Source organism: Abramis brama (genome assembly GCF_963993115.1).
Source record: "Abramis brama genome assembly, chromosome: 1".
In the NCBI taxonomy this organism is placed as follows: domain Eukaryota; kingdom Metazoa; phylum Chordata; class Actinopteri; order Cypriniformes; family Leuciscidae; genus Abramis; species Abramis brama.
Genome location: NC_139963.1, coordinates 16,417,750 through 16,439,783, shown reverse-complemented (window position 1 = coordinate 16,439,783; position 22,034 = coordinate 16,417,750). Strand labels below are relative to the sequence as shown.

Sequence of the window (22,034 nt, the reverse complement as noted above, 5' to 3'; positions counted from 1 at the left end):
ATTACATATTACAAATGTAAATGCAATCAAGAGCGCTTTTCCTGCAACAAAAGGAAAGGGTGGCTTTCAGCGGTCTGTTTTTTTCAGGTAGTGCTATGCTAGTTTCAGTTAGCTGTGACGCCAGCGAACAGACAACATGGACGTCTGCCGAGTGGCCTGCATGGCTGGATCAGCAACTAAAGGGATGTGTGTGTGTCTGTGTGTGTACAGAACTGCAGGTGCATGTTCTCTCCACGTAACTATGCGTTCAGACAGACAGATTACAAGACTCACGCAGACAGGCGCAGGAAAAAAGCCATAAAATCCAAACAGACATGCACTAAACCACAGATCTTAACTGTCAATCACATACAAAGATATCGTTCTCAACAGCTCATGGTGTCTCTTACATGGTGCTTCCCTGAAACAACTGTAAGATCTTTCCTGGAAGTATTACGGAGTGATCACAGAAAACGGCAAATCAGAGCCAGCTATGCTAAGCTAATCTTAGCCCACTTAGCACACATGTTCCTCTCGGTGTAACCGTAAGGTGTATCGACTCTATAGCACTAAGTGCTTTTCAGGCCGTTGTCCAAAAGTCTTGAGTGACATGCGCAGAGTGGCGGGAATATAATAAGAGTTGGTTTGGCTTTCTGACATCACAACAGTGCAAGCGATCTTGTGCGTAAATGTGAGTTGTGTGTGTGTGTGGTTTTGGTTTCTTTTCCTCTGCCCACGTCCATTCCAGAGCAGTATCCAGTCCTACAGGAGTTTTCAGTGAAATAACTGGGTGAAAGCCAAACTGAAGGTCTCTGTGAGGGGAATTTACTCTTAAAGGCTATTTGGTTGAATGGGGTTTGAATGAGCCGTCACACAGGCTACTAGACTGTAAGACAACCAGACTTTTTGAATTTACAACATAACATCAAAGTATTTCTTTCAAATAAGTAATGGTGTTTTCTTAATAACATTTATTTACTACATTAACATTAATTTATTTACTAAAAAACAGTGCTTCACTGGAATTCAGATGTGCTCAGTATTTATATAACAAAATAACAGAGTTGTAGGTGCTGCTTCTGGAATTTATCAGCATGTGTCACTTTTGATGTTGGTTGTGCATGAGAATAATAATAATAATAAATATAGCTGCAAGCAGCAAATAAGGGGCCAAGCAAAAATGAGGCATAATGAGTTATTAGACTTCAACAATGAGTAATTAAATCATTTTTTTGATTATTTTAGGCAACTAATACTAATAATTTGATTTAACTGCTTATCACTTTTGATCAATAGTTGGCGCTGTTACCAAATTGATGTTGTGGGGTCAGTGTAAGGTGACAATGACACGTACAAAGTTTCGTGTCAATATGCCAAAGGTTTGCAGCTACAGCTTGGCATCATGCCAATAATTTTGTTGATGTGTTATTCGAGAAGGGTCAATCAAAAATCTTTTAATAAATGTTTTGCAGGCATGGTCTCACAATAATCTGAGGCAATTTTGGTGAAAATTGGACCAACGGTCTAGGAAGAGTTAAAATAAGTAGGTTTTCAAAGAAGTTCAAAATGGCAGACAGCAATTTTAACTGAATATGTAAAAATTGGTAACATTGTTCTCTGTACGAGAGCACCAGTTTAATTAAAATAGACAAAATGAATCAGCTATTAGCACTTTTGGAAATTTCACTATCATTTTTGACCACAAGGTGTCTCAAAACATTTTGAGTACCTTTAGGGCAGGGATAGGCAACTCCGGTCCTGGAGGGCCACTGTCCTGCAGAGTTTAGCTTCAGCCCTGATAAAAACTCACCTGCCTGTATCTATCTAGTAATCCTGAAAACACTGATTGCCTTGTTCAGGTGTGTTTAATTAGGGTTGGAGCTAAACTCTGCAGGACAGTGGCCCTCCAGGACCGGAGTTGCCTATCCCTGCTTTAGGGCATGGTGCCAATGACACAGATCAAGTTTCGTGACTATACGCTAATGTGTTCATAAAATACAACTTTTTACGACATAATTCAAAATGGTCATCATCAATTGACTCGGTATACGGCACTGAATCAAAAGAGACCATATGACCATTTATGATTTTTTGGTAAGCCGTTCAGAAGTTACAAGCAAAAATAACTATTTGCATATCTCCAGACCAGTAGGTGGCGCTGTCCCGAAAAGCCACAAGTAGCCTCAGTTCATGCTTGTGATGACATGTACCCAGACTCGTCTCAATACGCAAAAGCGTTGCGGAGATATAGCTTTGCATCCATTTTTACGTGCTCTCAATCGAATTTGTTTACGTCGTTATTCGAAAACGTTTATCAAAAAGTTTATCAAAAAGCTTTTAATAACTTTTTATTTATTTTTTCTAGCCCTTATGTTATTAGCATAAACCAACAGATCAATATAACTAACAGTGCTTGGCCCCTAATAATTAAAACTATTGAGACAATTTTATGTTATAATGTAACATTCAGGTGCAAGAGACATTATTGATTGCTGTGTAAATGTCATTATGCCACATTAAAAATCAGGAAAAAGTTGTCTACAATAATGAGAAATACAATTTGAAGTTCAGACAATACTGATTACATTGTCAAATTCACTGGCAATCTGATCTTGTCTCTTCCAACCTTATCATTACTGTCATACACCTTAAAACAAAATCACATACCCATCATATCTAAAAGCCTCCAAACATTTCTGCCAGACGAAGATAAAGGCAGAGCAAACACAAAGTAAACACAGTGGGACGCTAAGCATAAATTCTTGGCAATGCTTAAGGTCACATGATCTCATTGTTATTCAGATGGTACCAGTTTGTCTCTGAAACAGTCAAATTTACAAGAAAATAAGGAATACAGCCAACAAAAACATCGGATCAGCTATTTATGTGGACCCACTTTACATCTTTAACTACTACTGTATGTACTAACATTAACAATTAACAATTTGATACAATTCACTTATTGTGTACATACATGTGGTTACTTTGTACTTATATTTATTGTGTTCATGCATTGCAAAACTCTTGTGCTGATATTGAGGTGGGATACAGGCATAAGGTTAGAGACAGGTTATAGTACAGGTAGGTTTAAGGGTGGGTTAAGGTGTAAGTGAAGGTCAACAGTGTAATTAAGCTGTCACTTTAGAAATCAATTGTAGATGTGCTGTAATTGCATGCAGGTATAGGTTTTTCATTTTCAATAATAGCCTGAAATTATGCAGCTATCAAATAAAACAACTTAACTACAAATGCGTAAACACCTCATCCCAAACTCTCCCACTGGCCATTGTAAGAGACATGCAAATAACTCTCTCTCTCTCTTTCTCTCTGCTGGTGTTTTAGTCTTACCTGTCCAGATGAAATGCAGCGATCTCTGCGTTGTGTCGCTCAAAGTCAGAGAAGTAGAAGAAGTCTGGGGGTGTTTCCTGTTCTCTGGTTTGTCTAGAAGAAAAGAGCAGAAACAACAAACAAGTTTGATGTTAGTGCTTGTTTGGCAATGAGCTTCTGGCAGAATCAGAGGCACAGTTAGCACACAAACTATAGAAGAAATATTTGTTTTACACCTAACAGCCTCAGAATGCAAAACTAGAGTATTGCTTACTGTGTGCAGCTTATACTTTATACTTCATTCTAGACAGTATGGCTGCACCCGAAATCACATACCCTCTTGAGAAGGTATTATTTTTAATAAGTAATGACTTAATGACTAAAAAAGCATGTTCTATATAGTACGAGTGTGTGTAGTATGAATGTAATCGGGACATAATACATTTGCCATGTTGTTAATTATCATGTGACCTACGCCTTCACTCTTGCACTTCTTTGGTCAGCATCAGTCTCCTGTATGCTGCATTGTCATCACATAACTTCACTACTGCAGGTTTAAGAAGAAATTTTACATCTGAAATCAATTTTTGATTAAAACTGTTCCAACTTTTAGTATGAAATATGTATAGAAAGTGTCCAGAGTGGATGTTTGTTTGTATGACCCCACAAGTTAATGCAACTAATTATATATATAATCGACTCCAATCACAACTACGTAATATGATTACAAAAACATTTTCGTTCTTAAATATTTAAATATAGGGTGAAGATGTCAACATCACTTTTGGCCACCCCTATAAGTACCATGTTGAAACCTGTATTAAATCATAGCTGACTTTGCTTCAATGTCATTAACCACATATATTGGTTATTGGCTATATCTAGGATAACATACTACCATACTTTGCTTATTATTTCTGCATTATGCAGTAGTCTATCCCAGTGGCAGGGCTCATTTACATGACCGGCCCCCTCAGATTTCTGATTGCTTAAAATAAAATAATAAAAATAAGAAATTGTTGATGTGTTAGTATAATTGATAGATTGACCAATCAAAATACTGCGCGGTAAAATGCGGCTGTTTTCAAACTTGATTTGACGTGTTGTGCTTGTGCGTAACCTACGCTGTCATCTTCGCGTTAGAGTTCATGCGGTGACAATGGCAGCGTTATGCAAAGTACAATATTACGCACGAAAAGATGAGCGAAAAGGAGAAAATAAGCCATCTACGTCTGAGTTTGCTTCAGCTTACTACAAGACGACAGCGAGTGAAGCGCTAGGAGACAGAAACGCACATATTTCATCACAGGAATAGCGGTGAGACTTTGACTCAGATCGGCACAATGCGCAATGACTTGTTTGCAATTGATGAACCGCCTTCACAACCAGTGATGACCACATTTCCTGTATAGCCTATATCTGTTGTATATGAAGAGTTTGGTTTCAAAACGTGATAAATCCATTATGATTATTTTGAGAAATAATGTGTTTTCTTTACCAAGAGAGTGGAAAGATGAAAACTTTTTTTTGTTTTTTGTTTCAAACTTTCACATAGCATATTTAGGTTATAATAACATAAAAATTTCAAATCCAGATTTTGATTTTCAAATATTTATTATAAAAAAGGATTAATTTCCCCCCAAAATGCAATAAATTCATGACACTTTTTTTCCAAAATGCAATTAATCCATTGAATCAATATAAAAGTTATTTTTCATATTTTAACTGTTGAAAATACACAACAAAGTAAGTTGATCCACATATGACAGCCTCTGAACTTGGTCAATAGGCTACTAATCTTATATAGCTTACAGGCACTGGACTAAAAATAGCCGACATTAAATCACCATCGCTAAGAAATAGCCTACCTCCTGAACTTTTTTTACGGCGATCAGCTGTAAAATGGCTTGGTCCTGCTCGATTTTCGTTGACTGAGTAAAACAATTGAACGTTTGTCAAAAGATCCCCTGGGGTCAAAGTGTCAACGTGACAGAAGTTTGATGCTGTCGTGTGAGAACAAGCAACAGTCGGCATTTTTCCTCCTCCCGCGTGCCTTATCTTCTTAATCTCCTCAAGTAGCCTAAATGATTAGATTTCGATGGCTTACGTTTCTTCCCCACCGCAGAAACCACCACAGGGTCACCAATGCCGTCAAAATTATTTATTTATTTTTGTGGATCACAAAGTAGAAGGAAAACTAGGATGCCAGGTTTATTCAAAGCGTCACCGTTACGGTTTACAAAGCGTGGAATGGTGCGCTCACTTCGCTGTGATTAGTTGAGCGGATGTATCGCATTCTGCAGAGAAAGGGAAAAGGAAAGGGAGAAAACATGACTAGAATAACACGGCGGATATCGCATTTTACGTAAAATTAAAAATGGACTTTTCAACACCGACCAGATACAATACAGATTTTTACGTTTTGGAACCAAACTCTTCATATATTTGCTGAGTAAGATGACATCATTGACACTTTTTATAATCACCCTCGTAGACTCATGTAAAAGATAATAATCGCCGAGCTATGTCGTAGGCTGCTATAGGCTATATATATATATATATATATATATATATATATTAGTTGCCCCCTCATTTTAAGATAGGCCCCCCCAAAAATAAAATTCTGGCTACGCCCCTGGTCTATCCGTATATTATGTATTCATGAAACAGCTGGGTGACCATATAGTATTTACCATAATGTTCAGTATAAAACAGACAATACTGCAGATACTGTTACCCATAGCTTCTTCTTGACTAATTACTTAGTTTTATACATTTATACACAACACCGGATTAAATTACAAATACATATTACAAATGTAAATGCAATTATTTGTCACAACACCGGATTAAATTACAAATACATATTACAAATGTAAATGCAATTATTTGTCTTGTCAATCAAGAGCGCTTTTCCTGCAACAAAAGGAAAGGGTGACTTTCAGCGGTCTGTTTTTTTCAGGTAGTGCTATGCTAGTTTCAGTTAGCTGTGACGCCAGCGAACAGACAACATGGACGTCTGCCGAGTGGCCTGCATGGCTGGATCAGCAACTAAAGGGATGTGTGTGTGTCTGTGTTTGTACAGAACTGCAGGTGCATGTTCTCTCCACGTACCTATGCGTTCAGACAGACAGATTACAAGACTCACGCAGACAGGCGCAGGAAAAAAGCCATAAAATCCAAACAGACATGCACTAAACCACAGATCTTAACTGTCAATCACATACAAAGATATCGTTCTCAAAAGCTCATGGTGTCTTTTACATGGTGCTTCCCTGAAACAACTGTAAGATCTTTCCTGGAAGTATTACGGAGTGATCACAGAAAACGGCAAATCAGAGCCAGCTATGCTAAGCTAATCTTAGCCCACTTCAGTTTTTAGTGGACGAACAAACACAAAGGGAAAACTGTAATAACTGAGTAGAGTTTAATTTAATGCCGCGTTCCAGGCAACCTGTAACCCATGTTTTTCCAACTCGTAACTGGGAGTACATAGATCTAGTACGAGTTCACGGGTGGGAAGTCACAGGTTTGACTGCCGTTCCAGTGCACTTTCACGGGTATAAGGTTGGAAAAACACGGGTTACAGGTTGCCTGGAACGATGTACTCCCAGTTACGAGTTGGAAAAACACGGGTTACAGGTTGCCTGGAACGATGTACTCCCAGTTACGAGTTGGAAAAACACGGGTTACAGGTTGCCAGGTTCTCTTTCTGAATGAAATTAAAATGAATTATTTATAGTGGTACGAAATGAATGTGGATATCATTCTCGAATCAGAAATTCAGGACATTTGGTCATTAGAAATCTCAATAAGAAATCTTTGATGTGTGTTTAAAATGTGAACTTTGGTCTCTTGGCAAATCAGCGCAGAGTTTGAGCCATCATTGAGATCTCTTTTGAAACCCAGAGGAGAATAATGTGAGATTACTTGGGTCTTTTACTCAGGATATTAATCCATCTTCTTCTAATCTCATAGTAGCTGGCTAGGAAAACTAATTGAGATATTAAAGAGATCTAGTTAATGATTTTTTCTTTCCTACAGGAAGCCCTGCTCTTACAAAAACTCCAGCCATCAGACCTTAATATCGAAAGTTATTACATTAACTTTTTAGTCCCCAAATTCCCATTTTCATCTAGCCATGAACTCTAAGTGCTGCTTATATCTTCTTCCCTCGCCACTGTCAAAACACTAATGGAAAAGACTTTCTGTGACTTCATATATTTTCATTTGAGGGACAAAGCAAGCTTTTCGCTCTGAAATCCTGCTCCACCATTATGATCCACTCAATTTCCTGGATCAAAAGGGAACTAATGGATTTTTATTTGCTAGATGAGGCCTAAAATGTACTGCTGATTCAGGCGACCTCTCGGGAGAGGGAATGGGGGGCAAAGCTTTTGGCCCAGAATGCAGTCACACAGGAAGTGAATGAAGTGTCATGTGCCACAACCTGAACCACAGAGTGGGATTTTATTCAGGCAGTGGGAGTCCATAAGCATTGTTGACTACTTAAAGTATGACGATTCTTTTGAAAGAGTACAGTACCTCCTGATCAATACGCAGGAGAAAAAGAAGCAGAAATGAGCGATAGCATTTGTAATGCATAGGTAAAATAACACAATCACCAACATTAAACAGCATATAAATCAAAACTACCTAAAGTTACTGAATGAAATGTCGACCCAGGACGAGCTTTTGGACTGTGAAGCTTTAGGGGTGTTGGTGGACTTGATCTACTCCATCTGTGTTTTGATCATCGTTCTGAATCCAATTCAGATGTAGTCTTTGACAAAAATACGATTTTCTCAGCTTTTTGTTCAAATGTTGCTTTCTTATTGATAAAGAATGCATGAAGCTAGAATATTATATTTTTTTTTTGTTCTGTTTGTTTGTTTAAAAGCAGAGGCTCTATTCTTTCTTTTGACATTTTTCATGTTCAGATATTTATACAACAACATTTTCTGGGGGCCATGAAACTTTTGTGAAAATGATCAAAAATGCTAGTGGTGGCTGGCAACTAAAAAAATAATAAAAAAAATAAAACACTGGAAAGAGTTAAAGTATGCTAAAGTGTACAGTACTTTTTATCAAGGGTCAATGGGGTCCAATGATGTTTGAACCCCACTAAATTGCATTTGAAACTGTTTCTTGTTTTGTATTCCACAGAAGTGATGTTTTTATTATCCTATTACCATATAATGTTTTAACCATCTTCATTAGCAACATAGTCAAGAGAAGAAATGATTCGAAGATGGAGAAAAGGCCAGATCTGCAAAACCGCACGCATCAGAACAAGTGCGCTAGGCACGACTCTGAAACACGAATAAGAAATGACTTTGAGGTGTATATTAATGTATATCTGTATATAAACATTGTGCAAATGCGGCAGAGGGGAATATAATGGAAAGTGACTCAATTGCATACCTAACATGCAAAATAGCTGTAAAAAGTAGCTTTTTGTTTCTCATTATGTCTTCACATCCCCCATAACAGAACACAAATGACGTTTTTTTCAAACGCTCTTGACATGCTATGTCTCCGGCACCTTGTGCTGTGGCTAAAAAGCGCTCAGAGCACTTTTCTGGATGCGCTGTTGTCTCTTACTGGGCTGTGATTGGCAGGAGGGTTGCCACGGTCACCCTGACCCTGCGTGCAGCCTCCAATTTGGGAAGAAGTCCAGGCAGTTTGACGTGTGACAGCTCATGGCTCTAGGGGCTGGTGGGTGTATCGCTCAGCGGTCGAGCCATATTAATGTGCTTTTTTCTGCTGAAGAACGGGCAAATCAATTATGTTGATATAAATCTCATTGCCAATAAAAGCAGGAGACAGCCTGCGTATTTGTTGTTTGCCAAGCAGCAGCAATATGTGTGTCACTCAAAACGGATACACGAGTCCCCGTCCGCACAGGTAAACAAAGCCGGGTCACCTCGCAGTTAAACGGCAGCCTGCTGAGAACCCTCAAGGACAATCTGTGACAATCCTGACATAAAACATATCACCACATAGCAGAGCAGTCTAATTGATATTGCCGCAGCTTCAACTCCTGTCACTTAAATGTGCAGAAAAACTGATTGTTAAATACATTACAAACAACAAACAAATGGCAAAGGAATTAACAAACGAATGCAAACACAACAGGCTTTATTTTCTGGCAGATGGCTTTGACGAACAGTCAACACACAATAGTGGAGATGACAAATCGTCACGGCAGCCACCTGAAGCTGTCACATTTCCATAACATGACGCATACATCATCTGGACAGCAATCACGCTAAGAGCTGGCTGAGTCCGAGCCAGCAAACACAAACATGTGTCATGTTCCACCGTACTTGGAAAGGAGTATGTTTAAAAGGCGGTTACTCTCTCTCTCTCTCTCTCTCTCTCTCTCTCTATATATATATAGATGAGCCAAAACATTATGACCACCTGCCTAGCATGCTGTTGGTCCTCTGCTTGAAGCCAAAACAGCGCCAACCCGCCGAGGCAGGGACGAGTTACGAGATCCCTGTAGATGTCTTGTGGTATCTGGCACCAAGCAGATCTTTTTAGTTCTATAGGTTGTTCGGTGGAGCCGCTGTGGATCTAACTTCTTTGTCTAGCACATCCCACAGATGCTCGTTTGGATTGAGATCTGGGGAATCTGGAGACCAGGACAACACCTTGAACTCCTTATCATGTTCCTCAAACCTTTCCTGAACAATGTGTGAAGTGTGACAGGACACATTATCCTGCTGAAAGAGGCCACTTCCACCAGGAAACGCCAGTGTCAAGAAGGGGTGTACCTGGTTTGCAATGCTTAGATAGGTGGCATGTGTCAAATTTACATCCACATGAATGGCTAGACCCAGGGTTTCCAAGAAGAATAATGCCCACACTTCCTCCACCGGCTCGTCATAGTCCTACAGTGCATCCTGATGCCATCACTTCCCCAGGTAAACGGCGCACACACATCCACGTGATTTAAAAGAAAACGGGAGTCATTGGACTAGGCGACCTTCTTCCACTGCTCCAAGGTCCAGTTCTGATGCTCGCGTGCCATTTGTACGCGCTTTCGGCGATGGCCAGGGGTCATCATAGGCACTTTGATTGGTCTACGCAGTTCCATACACTGCAGAGTGTGATGCACCGTGTGTTGTGACCAAGCGTGCCACACAAGTCCTGAAAAGTGAAGCCAAAGCATCTCAATCGCCCCCAGGTGGCTGGATGCAGTATAGGTCATAAACCCCGCCTTCTCCATGTAACATAATGGACGTGAGGCAAACTAAACAATCAAATTACACTTCAAATACTTTTTTTTCCAAGTTCAAGTGTTCAAGTAGTTCAAGTGTTCGTTCTTTAAGTTTGGTTTTAGTTAGCTACAGTAGGCTTGTTTGAGATGAGCAAAATCGGTGATCACCGCGAGATGCATGCCGGTTAGAAATGTGTCCGAGATCTTTGATCTCACAGGTGTCAGATCCTCTGCGAGAAGAGAGAAACTGTCTGTCTTGCCTGCGCTTTTCTCACTCCTCCTCTCACTGCAGCTGCCTACTCTCGCATACATTTCAGGCGAGGCAAGGCGCATCTCAAACAAGCCTAGTATTTGATGCTATACAAATGGGGATGTGACGTCATGACTGACAGCTGAGATTGACAGCTTCTCTGAGGGAAGTAGTCACTGAGACGCCAACTGACTTTTTTCAAAATCTTCGTAAGGAGATTTGAGCTTAAACTTTAATTTCTACATTTCCATAACTATTTATTTCACACCTACATAAACTGTGCTAACCGATTCTGCAGGAGTGTGGACGGGGCCTTGATATCGCGGCTCCAGATCTTTATTCCTGCCCATTTCTCCTGCATCCAACATATTGATTATGATTTTTTTTAACAACCAGATTACAACTATCTACTAAAACTTTGAACTTTTTCTGGCTTTCCGTGTTTTCACTGTTGTTTGGTAGGGGGCACTGTTACCGATATTCTGAGAGAACATGTTGTTCGAAATGTTTTCGTTTTGATTATTACAATTATTATTACCCACATTCAAGTGCTGCTAAAAAAGAGCAAATGAAGCTAGATTAAAAAATAAATAATTTAAAGCAGAGGCTCAGTTCTTTCTTTTGATCTTGAATGTTTACATATTCATACAACAAAATATTCTGGGGGCCATAAAAGTTTTGTGAATATGATGGATACAAAATGCTGGCGTTGGCTGGAAACTTTTTCAGAAAACGCTGGTGGGGAAAGAGTTAAAGGTACAGTTCACCTCTTAATGAAAATTACTTAAGGTGAGGTCACATTTACATTTGTTCCGCAAATTTTCATCTGTGAAATCCAGACATTTCAACAGCAATCCATTTGATTGTGGATTTTGTGGCAAGGCGAAAGATTTCCCCATGCATCTCTTTTTTGGTCTCTGTCTTGTGTGGGGAAGAGCAGACTGAGCATTCTTCAAAATGTCTTATTTTGTATTCCACAGAAAAAAGAAAGTCATACAGGTTTGCAACAATATGAGGGGTGAGTAAATTGTGGCAGAGTTTTCATTTTTGGGTGAACTATCTCTTTAAGAGAGAAAAAATGCATTAAGCAATTAATCCTCTTTTGAAGTCCTTTTAGTTTTGATGGGGAAATCTCTCGATGTGGAAGAGACCGACAGAAGGGAGGCCAGATCAATCAGACAAACAAAAAACAAGTGAATAAAATATGCTGAACTAGCTGTAAACTAAAATATTAATAAAATCTCTGGTCTGGAAACAGTCCTTCTAAGAAAACAATAAGGAATATGGAATGGAAGTCATAAATGATATTGACTTTTAACTACATTTTATTTTTTGCCGTGTCACTAAGGTGACTGAGACAGCCAAAATGTAATTTAAGAAAATAAATGTATGAATCATTGTTTTTGCAACTGAGTTTTAGACAGTAATGCATGCGAGATCTGAATATCACAACATCAGCAAACAGAGATGCTTTTAACTTATGCAACATTCAGTGTGAAATTTCCCCTATTCTCCTTCTCCTCAAAATATTTTTTAAAGCAAAACCTTAAATTGGTTTTTAACACTTTTTAGGAAAAATATTTGGGTTAGATGTCTAAGAGTTTATGCAATTTATTTCTTCACTTAAATAATACTTAGCAATGGTCTGCACTCAAAAACCCTGTAAACTTTTTTTTACATCTCATTTCATGAATTCAATCCCTTAATAATTTGACAAATAATCTCTAAAATATGTGAAAAGGGCACCGTTTATGAAATGGCACAAGTTTAGCTTATTTTAGTTTCTGTTCATTTTTACATTTAAATATCTCTTCATAATAAAAAAGAACAGAGTGTAGCAAGTACTTTATTTGGATTAAGATTGTTGACACGTTTGGTGGAATTACTGAATGAAACTGCCCTTTTAAAGTGACCCTATTAGGCTTTTTCAGATATTACCTTTCATGTAGTGTGTAATTTTGAATATAAACAGGTCTGCAAAGTTTCAGAGATCAAAGTGCAGATAAATTGTCTCCCAAAAGAAAGAAGTGATTCTGGCCGATCTGAAACGAGTCATCATAATTCAGTCTTACTTAAACCTACGTAGGTTTGTAAGACATTTGAATAATGCCAGCCTATGGTCTTCATTGGCTGCTCTAGAACAACATCTACTTTGACCCTTAAACACTGTAGTTGTTGCTGAGGCTGGGAAGAGATTGGTTTATGTTGTCGATATGTCGAGATGACGCTGTTTTCTGCACTGCAAATCCACATTGCTGCACTTCTAAAGGATGAGGACTCAGGCTCAAATTTATACAGTAAAAACGAAGCCATCTTTACAGTTTGTATGACTGTGATACAAGTGCTGAGGAAGATCCAAAGCTGAAATTCAGATGTGGTAATAGGCGATTCGTTTCCGACACACACTGTAAGCGGTAGACCAATCACAACAGATTGGGCCATCTAACCAATCAGAGCAGACCATTCACAACAGAATGGGTCATCTGAGCAATCAGAGCAGAGCAGACCAATCACAACAGACTGAGTAATCTGACCAATCAGAGCAGAGTGGACCAATCACAACAGACTGAGTAATCTGACCAATCAGAGCAGAGTAGACCAATCACAACAGACTTATTTATTTATTTATTTTTCAATTTGATGACATGTCCAGATTAAAGTCAACATAAAAAAGGCATTCACAACCAAGTTACTTTCAAAATGTGTGAAACAGGATATTCAACAAGTAAAAATGTACGACATGACTCGATTTTATCCATTGGAATTGATTGGATTGTGGAAGTGGTCTGAGAGGTTGAAAAAGAAGAGATGGTGGCTCATCTGAAAAGATAAGCTATTACATTTTGATGAAATTGAAAAAAATGTTTTTCTTTGGAATAACATACACTGATGAATGATCATGAACAGGCCATGAATGTGTATTTAAAAAAGGATCACGAATAAGCAGATTGATTGTTTCTGGACCAAAGATAATTCATCTAGGCATCACAAAGTGACGTAATTCATAAAATAACCTGTCACTCATTGTCAATCCATAACAGTGTTTTATAGAAACCTAACTAGGACGTTAGCAGGGTTATGAGTGCACATCCTAAAATAATGATGGCATTTCAACAAAGAGTAGTGACAGCTGTCAGTCAGCTAAATCAGCAACACACGAAAGCACATCCAGATGGTTTTATCCCGCCACAGATGTCCCAAACCAAGCATTGAGAGTGTCAGAGCTTCATCCCACCAAATTATATTTTCGCTCTTCTGTAGTGTCCTCACAGCGTTTCCCACAGGTATTAAGAAGTCAGTGCCACCTGCTCAAACTCAGTGACCCATGGTGCTGTCGGTGCAGGAGGGGCCGAGGGCAACACCTCAACACTGTAACCAACACCTGAAACCTTTAAGCAGGTCGTGAATTCTCCCTGAGCTCTCAAACACACAGGACTGAGCTCTTGAGCTCGGCCCGCCTGCGCAGAACCTCCTTGAATCCTGTCCTTTCTCATGCATGCAGATTCAGAGGAGGGATCTATAATTCGGACGTAATCCCGGATATTGTTACTGCACCAATGACAGGACTGATTGTTAGAGCCCACGTGTAGACTGTGCCGGAGGGGACAGGTTAGCAACTCATGCTTCACCTGAGCTCACCATCTTTCACGTCAGGAGAGAAAGAGAGATACAGCAGAAGACAAGCATGAAGGAAACCTAGAGAAAGTATAATTATAGATCAAGTATGAAACCCAAAGAGTTAGAATGACAGAGAATTAGAGATGAGATTGGCTGGAGGGTCATTCATACTGACAGATCAAATGATTCAGAAACCAAGAGCAAGGAAGCAAAAGGCCTAAAAATTTAAGGCCAAAACATTTAGTGTCTTCAGAAGGCTTACCCAGGGCTTACATAAGCCAGTGCAAAGCATATTATACAGTTTTATCAGCTTATGAGGTTCCCATCCTAATTCAGACAAATTAATCTTTCATTCCTAGTGTATAACAGTTTTTTCCGCCCATTGCTGTTACATAAAAAAAAGTAATATTATGCATAACTAATATTTAAATTTAGATAGATATTTGGAACCATCTAAACCTTGTTGCATATGTTGTACACACGTTTTTGTCGGAAAAGAAAAGCTACGAAATAAGTCCGGAATGATGCCTGCCATATGCTTGGATAACTGGAGTGGGTGCGTATGGAAATCAATGGAACTTGACATATTTTCATAAGTGGTGTAATTAATGCAGCAATGATTTTTAGAGTCTAATTTAACTCTGAGATCCAATTAAGTTTCGTAAGCATGTGCAAGGCTCCAACCTTTAAAGTTTGATTAATAAACGGTGAAGCGGTTAGTACAGAGTAGATTCTGCAACAGCTGATGTCAGACATGCAACGAAAGGAGCGGATGTTTCTGCTGACAGTTTTGTCGCAAACACTTTGCTTCGCGGCTTTAAAATGCATTAAGACACACATAATTAGAAACAGTGCAATTTACTGCAGTAATTATATTAAAGGGTTAAGAGAATTAAGGGTCATTGTGATTTTTTTTATTTGAATTGCCCTAGGGCACCCTAGGAAGATTAAAGTGCATTGATTTAATTTCTCTCTCTCTTGCCGTACTAAACCCATTTCTCCCAGAATATAATTGACATTTTCCCCAGGCTGCAGCGTACTGATGGGCGGAGATTCAAGCATCTGTCACTGTTTTCTGCATGTCGCAGTTCCCACCCAGCATGCCTTGAGGTGTTTCCTTCTGTCACCTCTAAACAGTCTTTCGACATTGAATTAAGTGTTTCGTGTTCTCTCTAAGGATGTGTTCACACGTTGCATGTTAGGTTCGATTAAAACAAACTCTGGTGCGATTGCTCAGTTAGTGCGGTTCATTTGAATAAGCGGCAAACAATTGATCCAAGATCCACCTTTTCAGGGTGTCCACTTCGAACTCTGGTGAGGTTCGCAATAAGGACCAAAGATATCCCAGACAGCAACATAGTGTCGGCCCAGATCCGGCCCCGTACCAGATGTGGCCCGGATCTGGGCTAACACTACGTTGCTGTCTGGGATCGAAACAAACCAAAACCAGGAAGAGATGTCACAAGATGTGAGCCTAAAAAGGACAGAATGCTCAAACATACCTGGTTTCTCATCATAGTCGCGACGTTGCTCATCACAGTTCGGTACAGGCATCAGAACCGCGTCTTCTCGCAACAGATTTTCTGGTATCACTTTATTTTGATGGTCCCTTTTGAACATTCTGTTGACTATAAGCAACTACATGTCAACTAAACATGTCTCATTAGAAAATTAGTAGACTGTCTGCTTAATATCTGCTAACTATTTATTGTGATGCTCCTCCAACAGACTGACTATAAGAAACTTTGCAACTACGTCAACTTATTCTAAACCTAATGCCGTGTCCTAACCAGACGCAACTACGAGATGATCAGACAGACCAATCAGAACAGCGTGTGGGCGGAGTCTCGCGGCAAGTGAGTCACCAGAGAGTCATCTTGACGACACTTGCAAGAAAATGGATAAGTAGGCTACATAATCACATTAACAAATATTACACCATTTAAACATTATTAAAAATACATAGGCTACTGAGTTACTAAAGCAATCTTTGTCAAATAATACACTTGTTAGTTCACAGTTTGAACATTCTTGTTTCCATATGTTTAATTTCAAGATCTGAGGTGAATTATCTATGGTTGCTTTTACGGCTATAAAGCTGGGAGCACTAAATGATATTTAAAGTCACATTGCATGCTTTTAACATTAAATAAAGCACATAAACAGTACCTGAGATTATCATTGCCACAATTTGTGTTTGTTGTTACAGCGCGACGTCGCAGAAAAATAGAAACTGTGTTAAAGGGACCATCAAAATAAAGTGAAACTGATCGTTTTTGTTCGCAACGGAGGATTTCCTGCTACTGTTTTGAATCCTTTACACATTTTATTAGCTCTTCACAAGTTCTCAGCTAATAAAAATACCATCACATGTACACACATACAATAAGCGTGTTTATCCTTGCACACAGCTTTGTTTTGGATGTCCAGTAAGTTCAGACGCAACAACATCATAAGCTGTTTTTTTTTTTTTTAATTTATCTTAAGGTTCAGTGTTAAAAATGACAGTGTGAACACTAAGCGAACCAGGACTAAATTAATTATTTTCTTTGGTACGGACAAAAAGAACCAAGAGAACCAAGCTACAAGTGCGAACACAACCCTAAGTCTGCCACTACTTTAGGAACCAGACCAGCAGACAATAAGGATCAGTGTAAACAAACCAATCCAACTAGTGGCTGTCCTGCTGTAAATTGGAGTGGCCCCAGACGTCCCAGCATCCTCCCCGACCCCCTGAGAGGAGTGTGAAGCCTGGACATATGTCAGTAAGCTCTTGTTCTGCTAGTGTGCTACTGTGAGAGCACATATGGGTGACATGCTTCTCAAGGTCCCTTTAATTAAGAGAGAATGAATATACTTAGAATGAGAATCTGAGAGGGGAAAAACAAAATGAATGAGGCGACAGAGCTAGACTCCTGCTCAGTACTCGAGACCCCTGAGGCTTAACGTGCTAATTTTCAATTCACAGACAGTTTCAGAAATAACTCAAAGAACAGACTGGCCATTGTCTATTCCACACAGACCATTCTCTTCTTTTTTTTTTGCTTAAATATTCTTCGAAAATTCTAGTCAGCTTGTCTTGCACCAAATGTATGTTTTCATTATATTTTTCTAAACTTTTTGACACAACAGAACAGGCTGTGTAGTTACTGTATCTTCTATATGCAAATTACCTCTGTTATGATTGGCTAACCTCCGCAAACCAGTTAAATTTATTTGTATAACGCTTATCACAATGCACATTGTTTCAAAGCAGCTTTGCAGAAAATCATGATGTCAATGTTTATAATATCTTAGTATTTTCATGCATTTAGCAAATTAGAGCTGGACAATAATATGGTTTACATTTTGCGACGATAAAAGCAATAAAGCAGTTGAGATTTGCTATATAGTATATACCGCCCTTCGCAAATATACTGTATCTATGTGCATACAACTATAAATAAAGAGCTGTGTGATAATATAGTTATTTTTGCGACGAAAATATGGTATATATAGCATTATGTGAGTATGCTGTATGTATGTGGATAAACTTTATATATAGAGCTGTGTGATAGTTTACATTTTTCGCTGATTTAATAATCAAGCAGTTGAGATTTGAATGTACTGTGAATCTGGGTAAGGTTGGATATACTTAGAGTCGTTGTATAATTTCTTATTAATGATTAATTTGTTAAATAATTCAAGTTATTAATGAGTTATGCTGTGATATTAAGAATTATGAAACGTGAGGTTACTATTGGTGAGGTATTACTATTAGAATTACTAATTGGTGATGTGTGTCACTGACATGGTTAAGTCATGCATATAAATGAAAGGGTTAAAAATTTGCAGTTTAACTGTGTACCAGTGTAGCTGATCAGTGCAAGTCAAGTTGCTGAATAAAAAGTTAAAAGTGCCTCTTTTCCATTAAATGCAGTGCGCAACCAATTTCTTCCCCCTGCTTTCACAATGAAAAGGAGTGAGTAGGGAATCCTGTAAGACGGGGGAAAAAAAAGAAAAATCCACAGGACATTTTAAAAACTTTGTAAGAGAAATTATTGAACTAGTTCCATCCTGTGAGATTTGATGAATGGCTGCTTCAACTTTTTCAACAACGTCAAACTCAAGCGTGTTGCTTCACTCTGTTCACAAGGTTTGCTGGAGAATATCAAACCCTATGAAAGCTTCTTTATAGCTCACAGGTTCCTATTCTCTACCACAGGCCCTCTTCGATCTCTGAGGAAATATTGTGCACCATATCTTCAGCAGAGACCTTTCCATAATTCATAATCCTCATCTTGAAATGGATTTCTTGGAAGGCAGAGGTGACAATTATTATTTTTTTCTTTCTTTTGCTGGCAGCACACAGAGCAAAGAGAAGAACGCCAAGGTGGCCTTGAATGAGCTACCGACTGTTTCAACAAGTGAATGGAAATAAGAGTGCAAACACATTCCACTTGATTGCAACCAATCAGTGAGCGATCAAATTAAAGTTGATTAAATTCTTTGTTTAGTGAATGCCGATAACTGCCAGCCTTTAGCTTTGCTGTCGGACACAGTGTGGCGGCCACAGTTGCAACACACACTTGAGGATCATTATTGGTCTGTGGAGCCTACTATTTTACTTCTATTGTACTATTGTACATCTGTGTTGTTCCGGTTTCCTCCAGTGAGATGTTACATTGAGAACTGCTGCGCTAGTGAGTTGATGTTTGTCAAGTTTGTGAACCAGATCAACTGGTTCATTAAAAAGAAGCGGCTTTAAAAGAACCATTCATTCATTGGTTCATTTGTTGTAGTGGGTAACAGCTCACTGGAAAACAAGATAATCAGTGAATTGGGTCAATGACATAACGCTCACCTTTTTTTTTTTTTTTTCTAGATATACTGTATTAATTTATTCAAAACATAAAAAATGCAAAACACTGAGGGGAAATGCACTACATTTTCAGTACAAGCAACACTGCAGCCTCCCAGATCCTTACAATAAAGGCCCACTGAAGTGCCTTAGAACGCATATCTTTGAATTTCCACTGAAACAGGAAGCTAAGGCGGGACATTGAATGGCCCCTCCCTCTTTTCAAATAGCCAATAGCGTTTAGTTTACCTCACAGAAGGCAAGTTGTAGTTGACAGCACCATGGAAGTGAATCCGAGCGCTGATGATACGTTGGATTCAATAGTAGAGGTGTGAATAAAGTCTAGCCATTTCATTTTTGACCAACGTACAGTTGGAAAACGGAATAAACTCGAGCGTTTGAGCAACCGAACACACATCTCCAACCCATATTACTCCGTGACGTGTCAACGGTCACTTTGGCCAGGTGGTATTTATAGCATAGGGGGCGGGACACTTTAGATTCTAGAGAGCATTTGATTGGACAGAAGATGTGATGAGAACCTGAAGTCCGCGGTGATGTCATTGTGGCGAGCAGGACGAGGCCGGTGGCGTGATTACTAATGAGCGACACCTGTGCGACGCACCGGTCTCGTATCTCTCACGGAGGAGCGAAAGCATAAAAGGAGGAGCGACGATAGTGAAGAACAAAAGAGGCCAGGCCTGGACTATTTTATTTGATGTTTATGTTTTATTTTATGTGACAACAGTCGTCCGTGAGGGGCTTCAGTCTTTTACTTTCGTTTTGGATTTGTTTGTTTTATTATTAAAGCTGTTAAATGTTTGATGGTTCACGCCTCCGTCTTCCCATATCATCTACTGTAGTCATAAAAATCCGTGATCTATTTAGGCGGGAGTGAGACACTGTAAGTTTTGAATGCTTATATCACCTAAATGCAAATTTTGTCATTGTTTTGGAACACACCAGCTTATTTATAACCTTATGGCTAACATATTCATACTAAAAGCTAAAAAACTTACATTTTGTTTTCAGGGGACCTTTAAAATAAACCCCAGGTGTTTACATAACTCTGACTTATTTATTTCTTAGATAATCTTTCTGCTGTACACCTGTTATCACCCAACAATAAAGCATTTCCACTGAGCGGCAATGCGAATAAATAACAAACGCTGTTGGAAAGCTAATGGATGTGTATTGTCAGCCATGTAGGGAATGGCGGTCCATCGAAGATACACACAAGCGAGCCATTACAGCAGGACCAGATAATGAAAGCACAATCACGGTTTAAGAGCGCCACGGGCTGGTCATTTTTCCTCGTTCATAAGCTTTTTGTGCGCAGAGCCCAGATTTACCGGAATAATGGGCAGCCGAGATCCGGAAGAATTCCCCTCCCGAGAGCCGCAGTCAAAGGCCTCAATCCTTCACGGCTTCAGAGAGCGCACAGAAGGATGGATGAGGTGCTAGAGGAGGAGAGGGCAGGCGGTGGTGTTTTAGCTTTACTTCCCGGGATAACAGCCAGCTTTGGTATTAAAATTTAAGTGTGTGTCCCTGCCCAACAAAAGCCGAGAGAGAGACGGTGAGCAGTGATCAGGAGCATTAATGATGACTAGCCCAACCACTTCCAGCTTCTTAACTCTGATAGCCATCTTAAGCACTTTTCCTGTGTCTTTCCCAGCACACAAAATCAATTGGTGTTTATCAAGCTCCTCTCCCTGTACTGTCTTGTATATCGAGTTGCGGCCTTTTAGCATGCAGTGTGCACCGGTTCAGGGATTGATGGCAAACCGAGTTGCTGCGTCTGGTGAAATTGTCGGATCTGCAAGGGGCTCATCTGAGCTTGACAGCCGCTGAGAATGAGTATAAAAAGCACCGTGTTCTTCCACCTGAGGGCTGACTTCACATTCTAATCTCACAAGCATTTTTGGTTAAATGAGAAAACACTACAGTCAAAACGGAGGAACACTTCCATCACGCTTCCAATTTAACGGTGTCTTTGTTGCCAGGAGCACACAATTCTCAGGGGCTGACCAAAAATCATAAAAAAGACATGTCTCAAACTGTCTCGCTGCTGTAGATATTGGGCTACTGTCCTTATTGCAAAGTACACAGACACTGTAGATGGAAATTCTGCCTGCCAGGTTCATAGGGACAGAATGGACAGAGGAAGAGAAAAGGAGAGGAACAGAGAATTACCATAACAATTTTATTTCTTCATAAATGTCACATGGTCTTATTGTGCAAAATTCATCAGTGCATGCTATTCTTAAGAAAAAAATGTTTCTCACAATATTTTATCAAAATGTAATAACTTTCTCTCCCTCTAAAACAATGTTATGCTGATGTAACCAAGGTTGTGCTGGAAATAAATTATATGTAAGGGATAATGTACAGTCTAAATAATATTCCCTGCTAAATATTCTGTTTCCCTCAGAAATACACCACTTTGAGGAAGGTTAATGCATCACATATGCGGTTTCATGTTGTCTAATACTTCTGTAATAGGATGGTTTTAAAGCAATAAATGCAGCTGCAAAAAACTGGACATTTCACTACCAACTTAACTTGTATGACCAGCTAGTAGCTGGTTGGCTGCTGATCAATTTAATGACAAGCTTGGACCAGCAAATGAAAATCTTATAGCAGCTAATAATAATTGTCTTGGACCAATTAATAACCATTTTAGATCAGCTATTGACCAACTTGATCCCACTAATGACTATCTCAGATCAACTAATGACCTGCTTGAACTAGCAAATGATAATCTTAGAGCAGAAAGAAAAAAAACAACTACT

General features: G+C 39.2%; 1 protein-coding gene across 1 annotated transcript in view; it reads right to left on the bottom strand.

Annotated features, from left to right (window-relative positions):
• The window catches only part of fam20ca (FAM20C golgi associated secretory pathway kinase a), a 74,195-nt gene that overhangs the window by 20,666 nt on the left and 31,495 nt on the right, over positions 1–22,034 (bottom strand). The window contains exon 4 of the mRNA XM_084130766.1: positions 3,328–3,420. Within this exon, the coding sequence (XP_083986892.1) occupies positions 3,328–3,420 (93 nt within the window). The remainder of the gene's footprint in view (positions 1–3,327; positions 3,421–22,034) is intronic.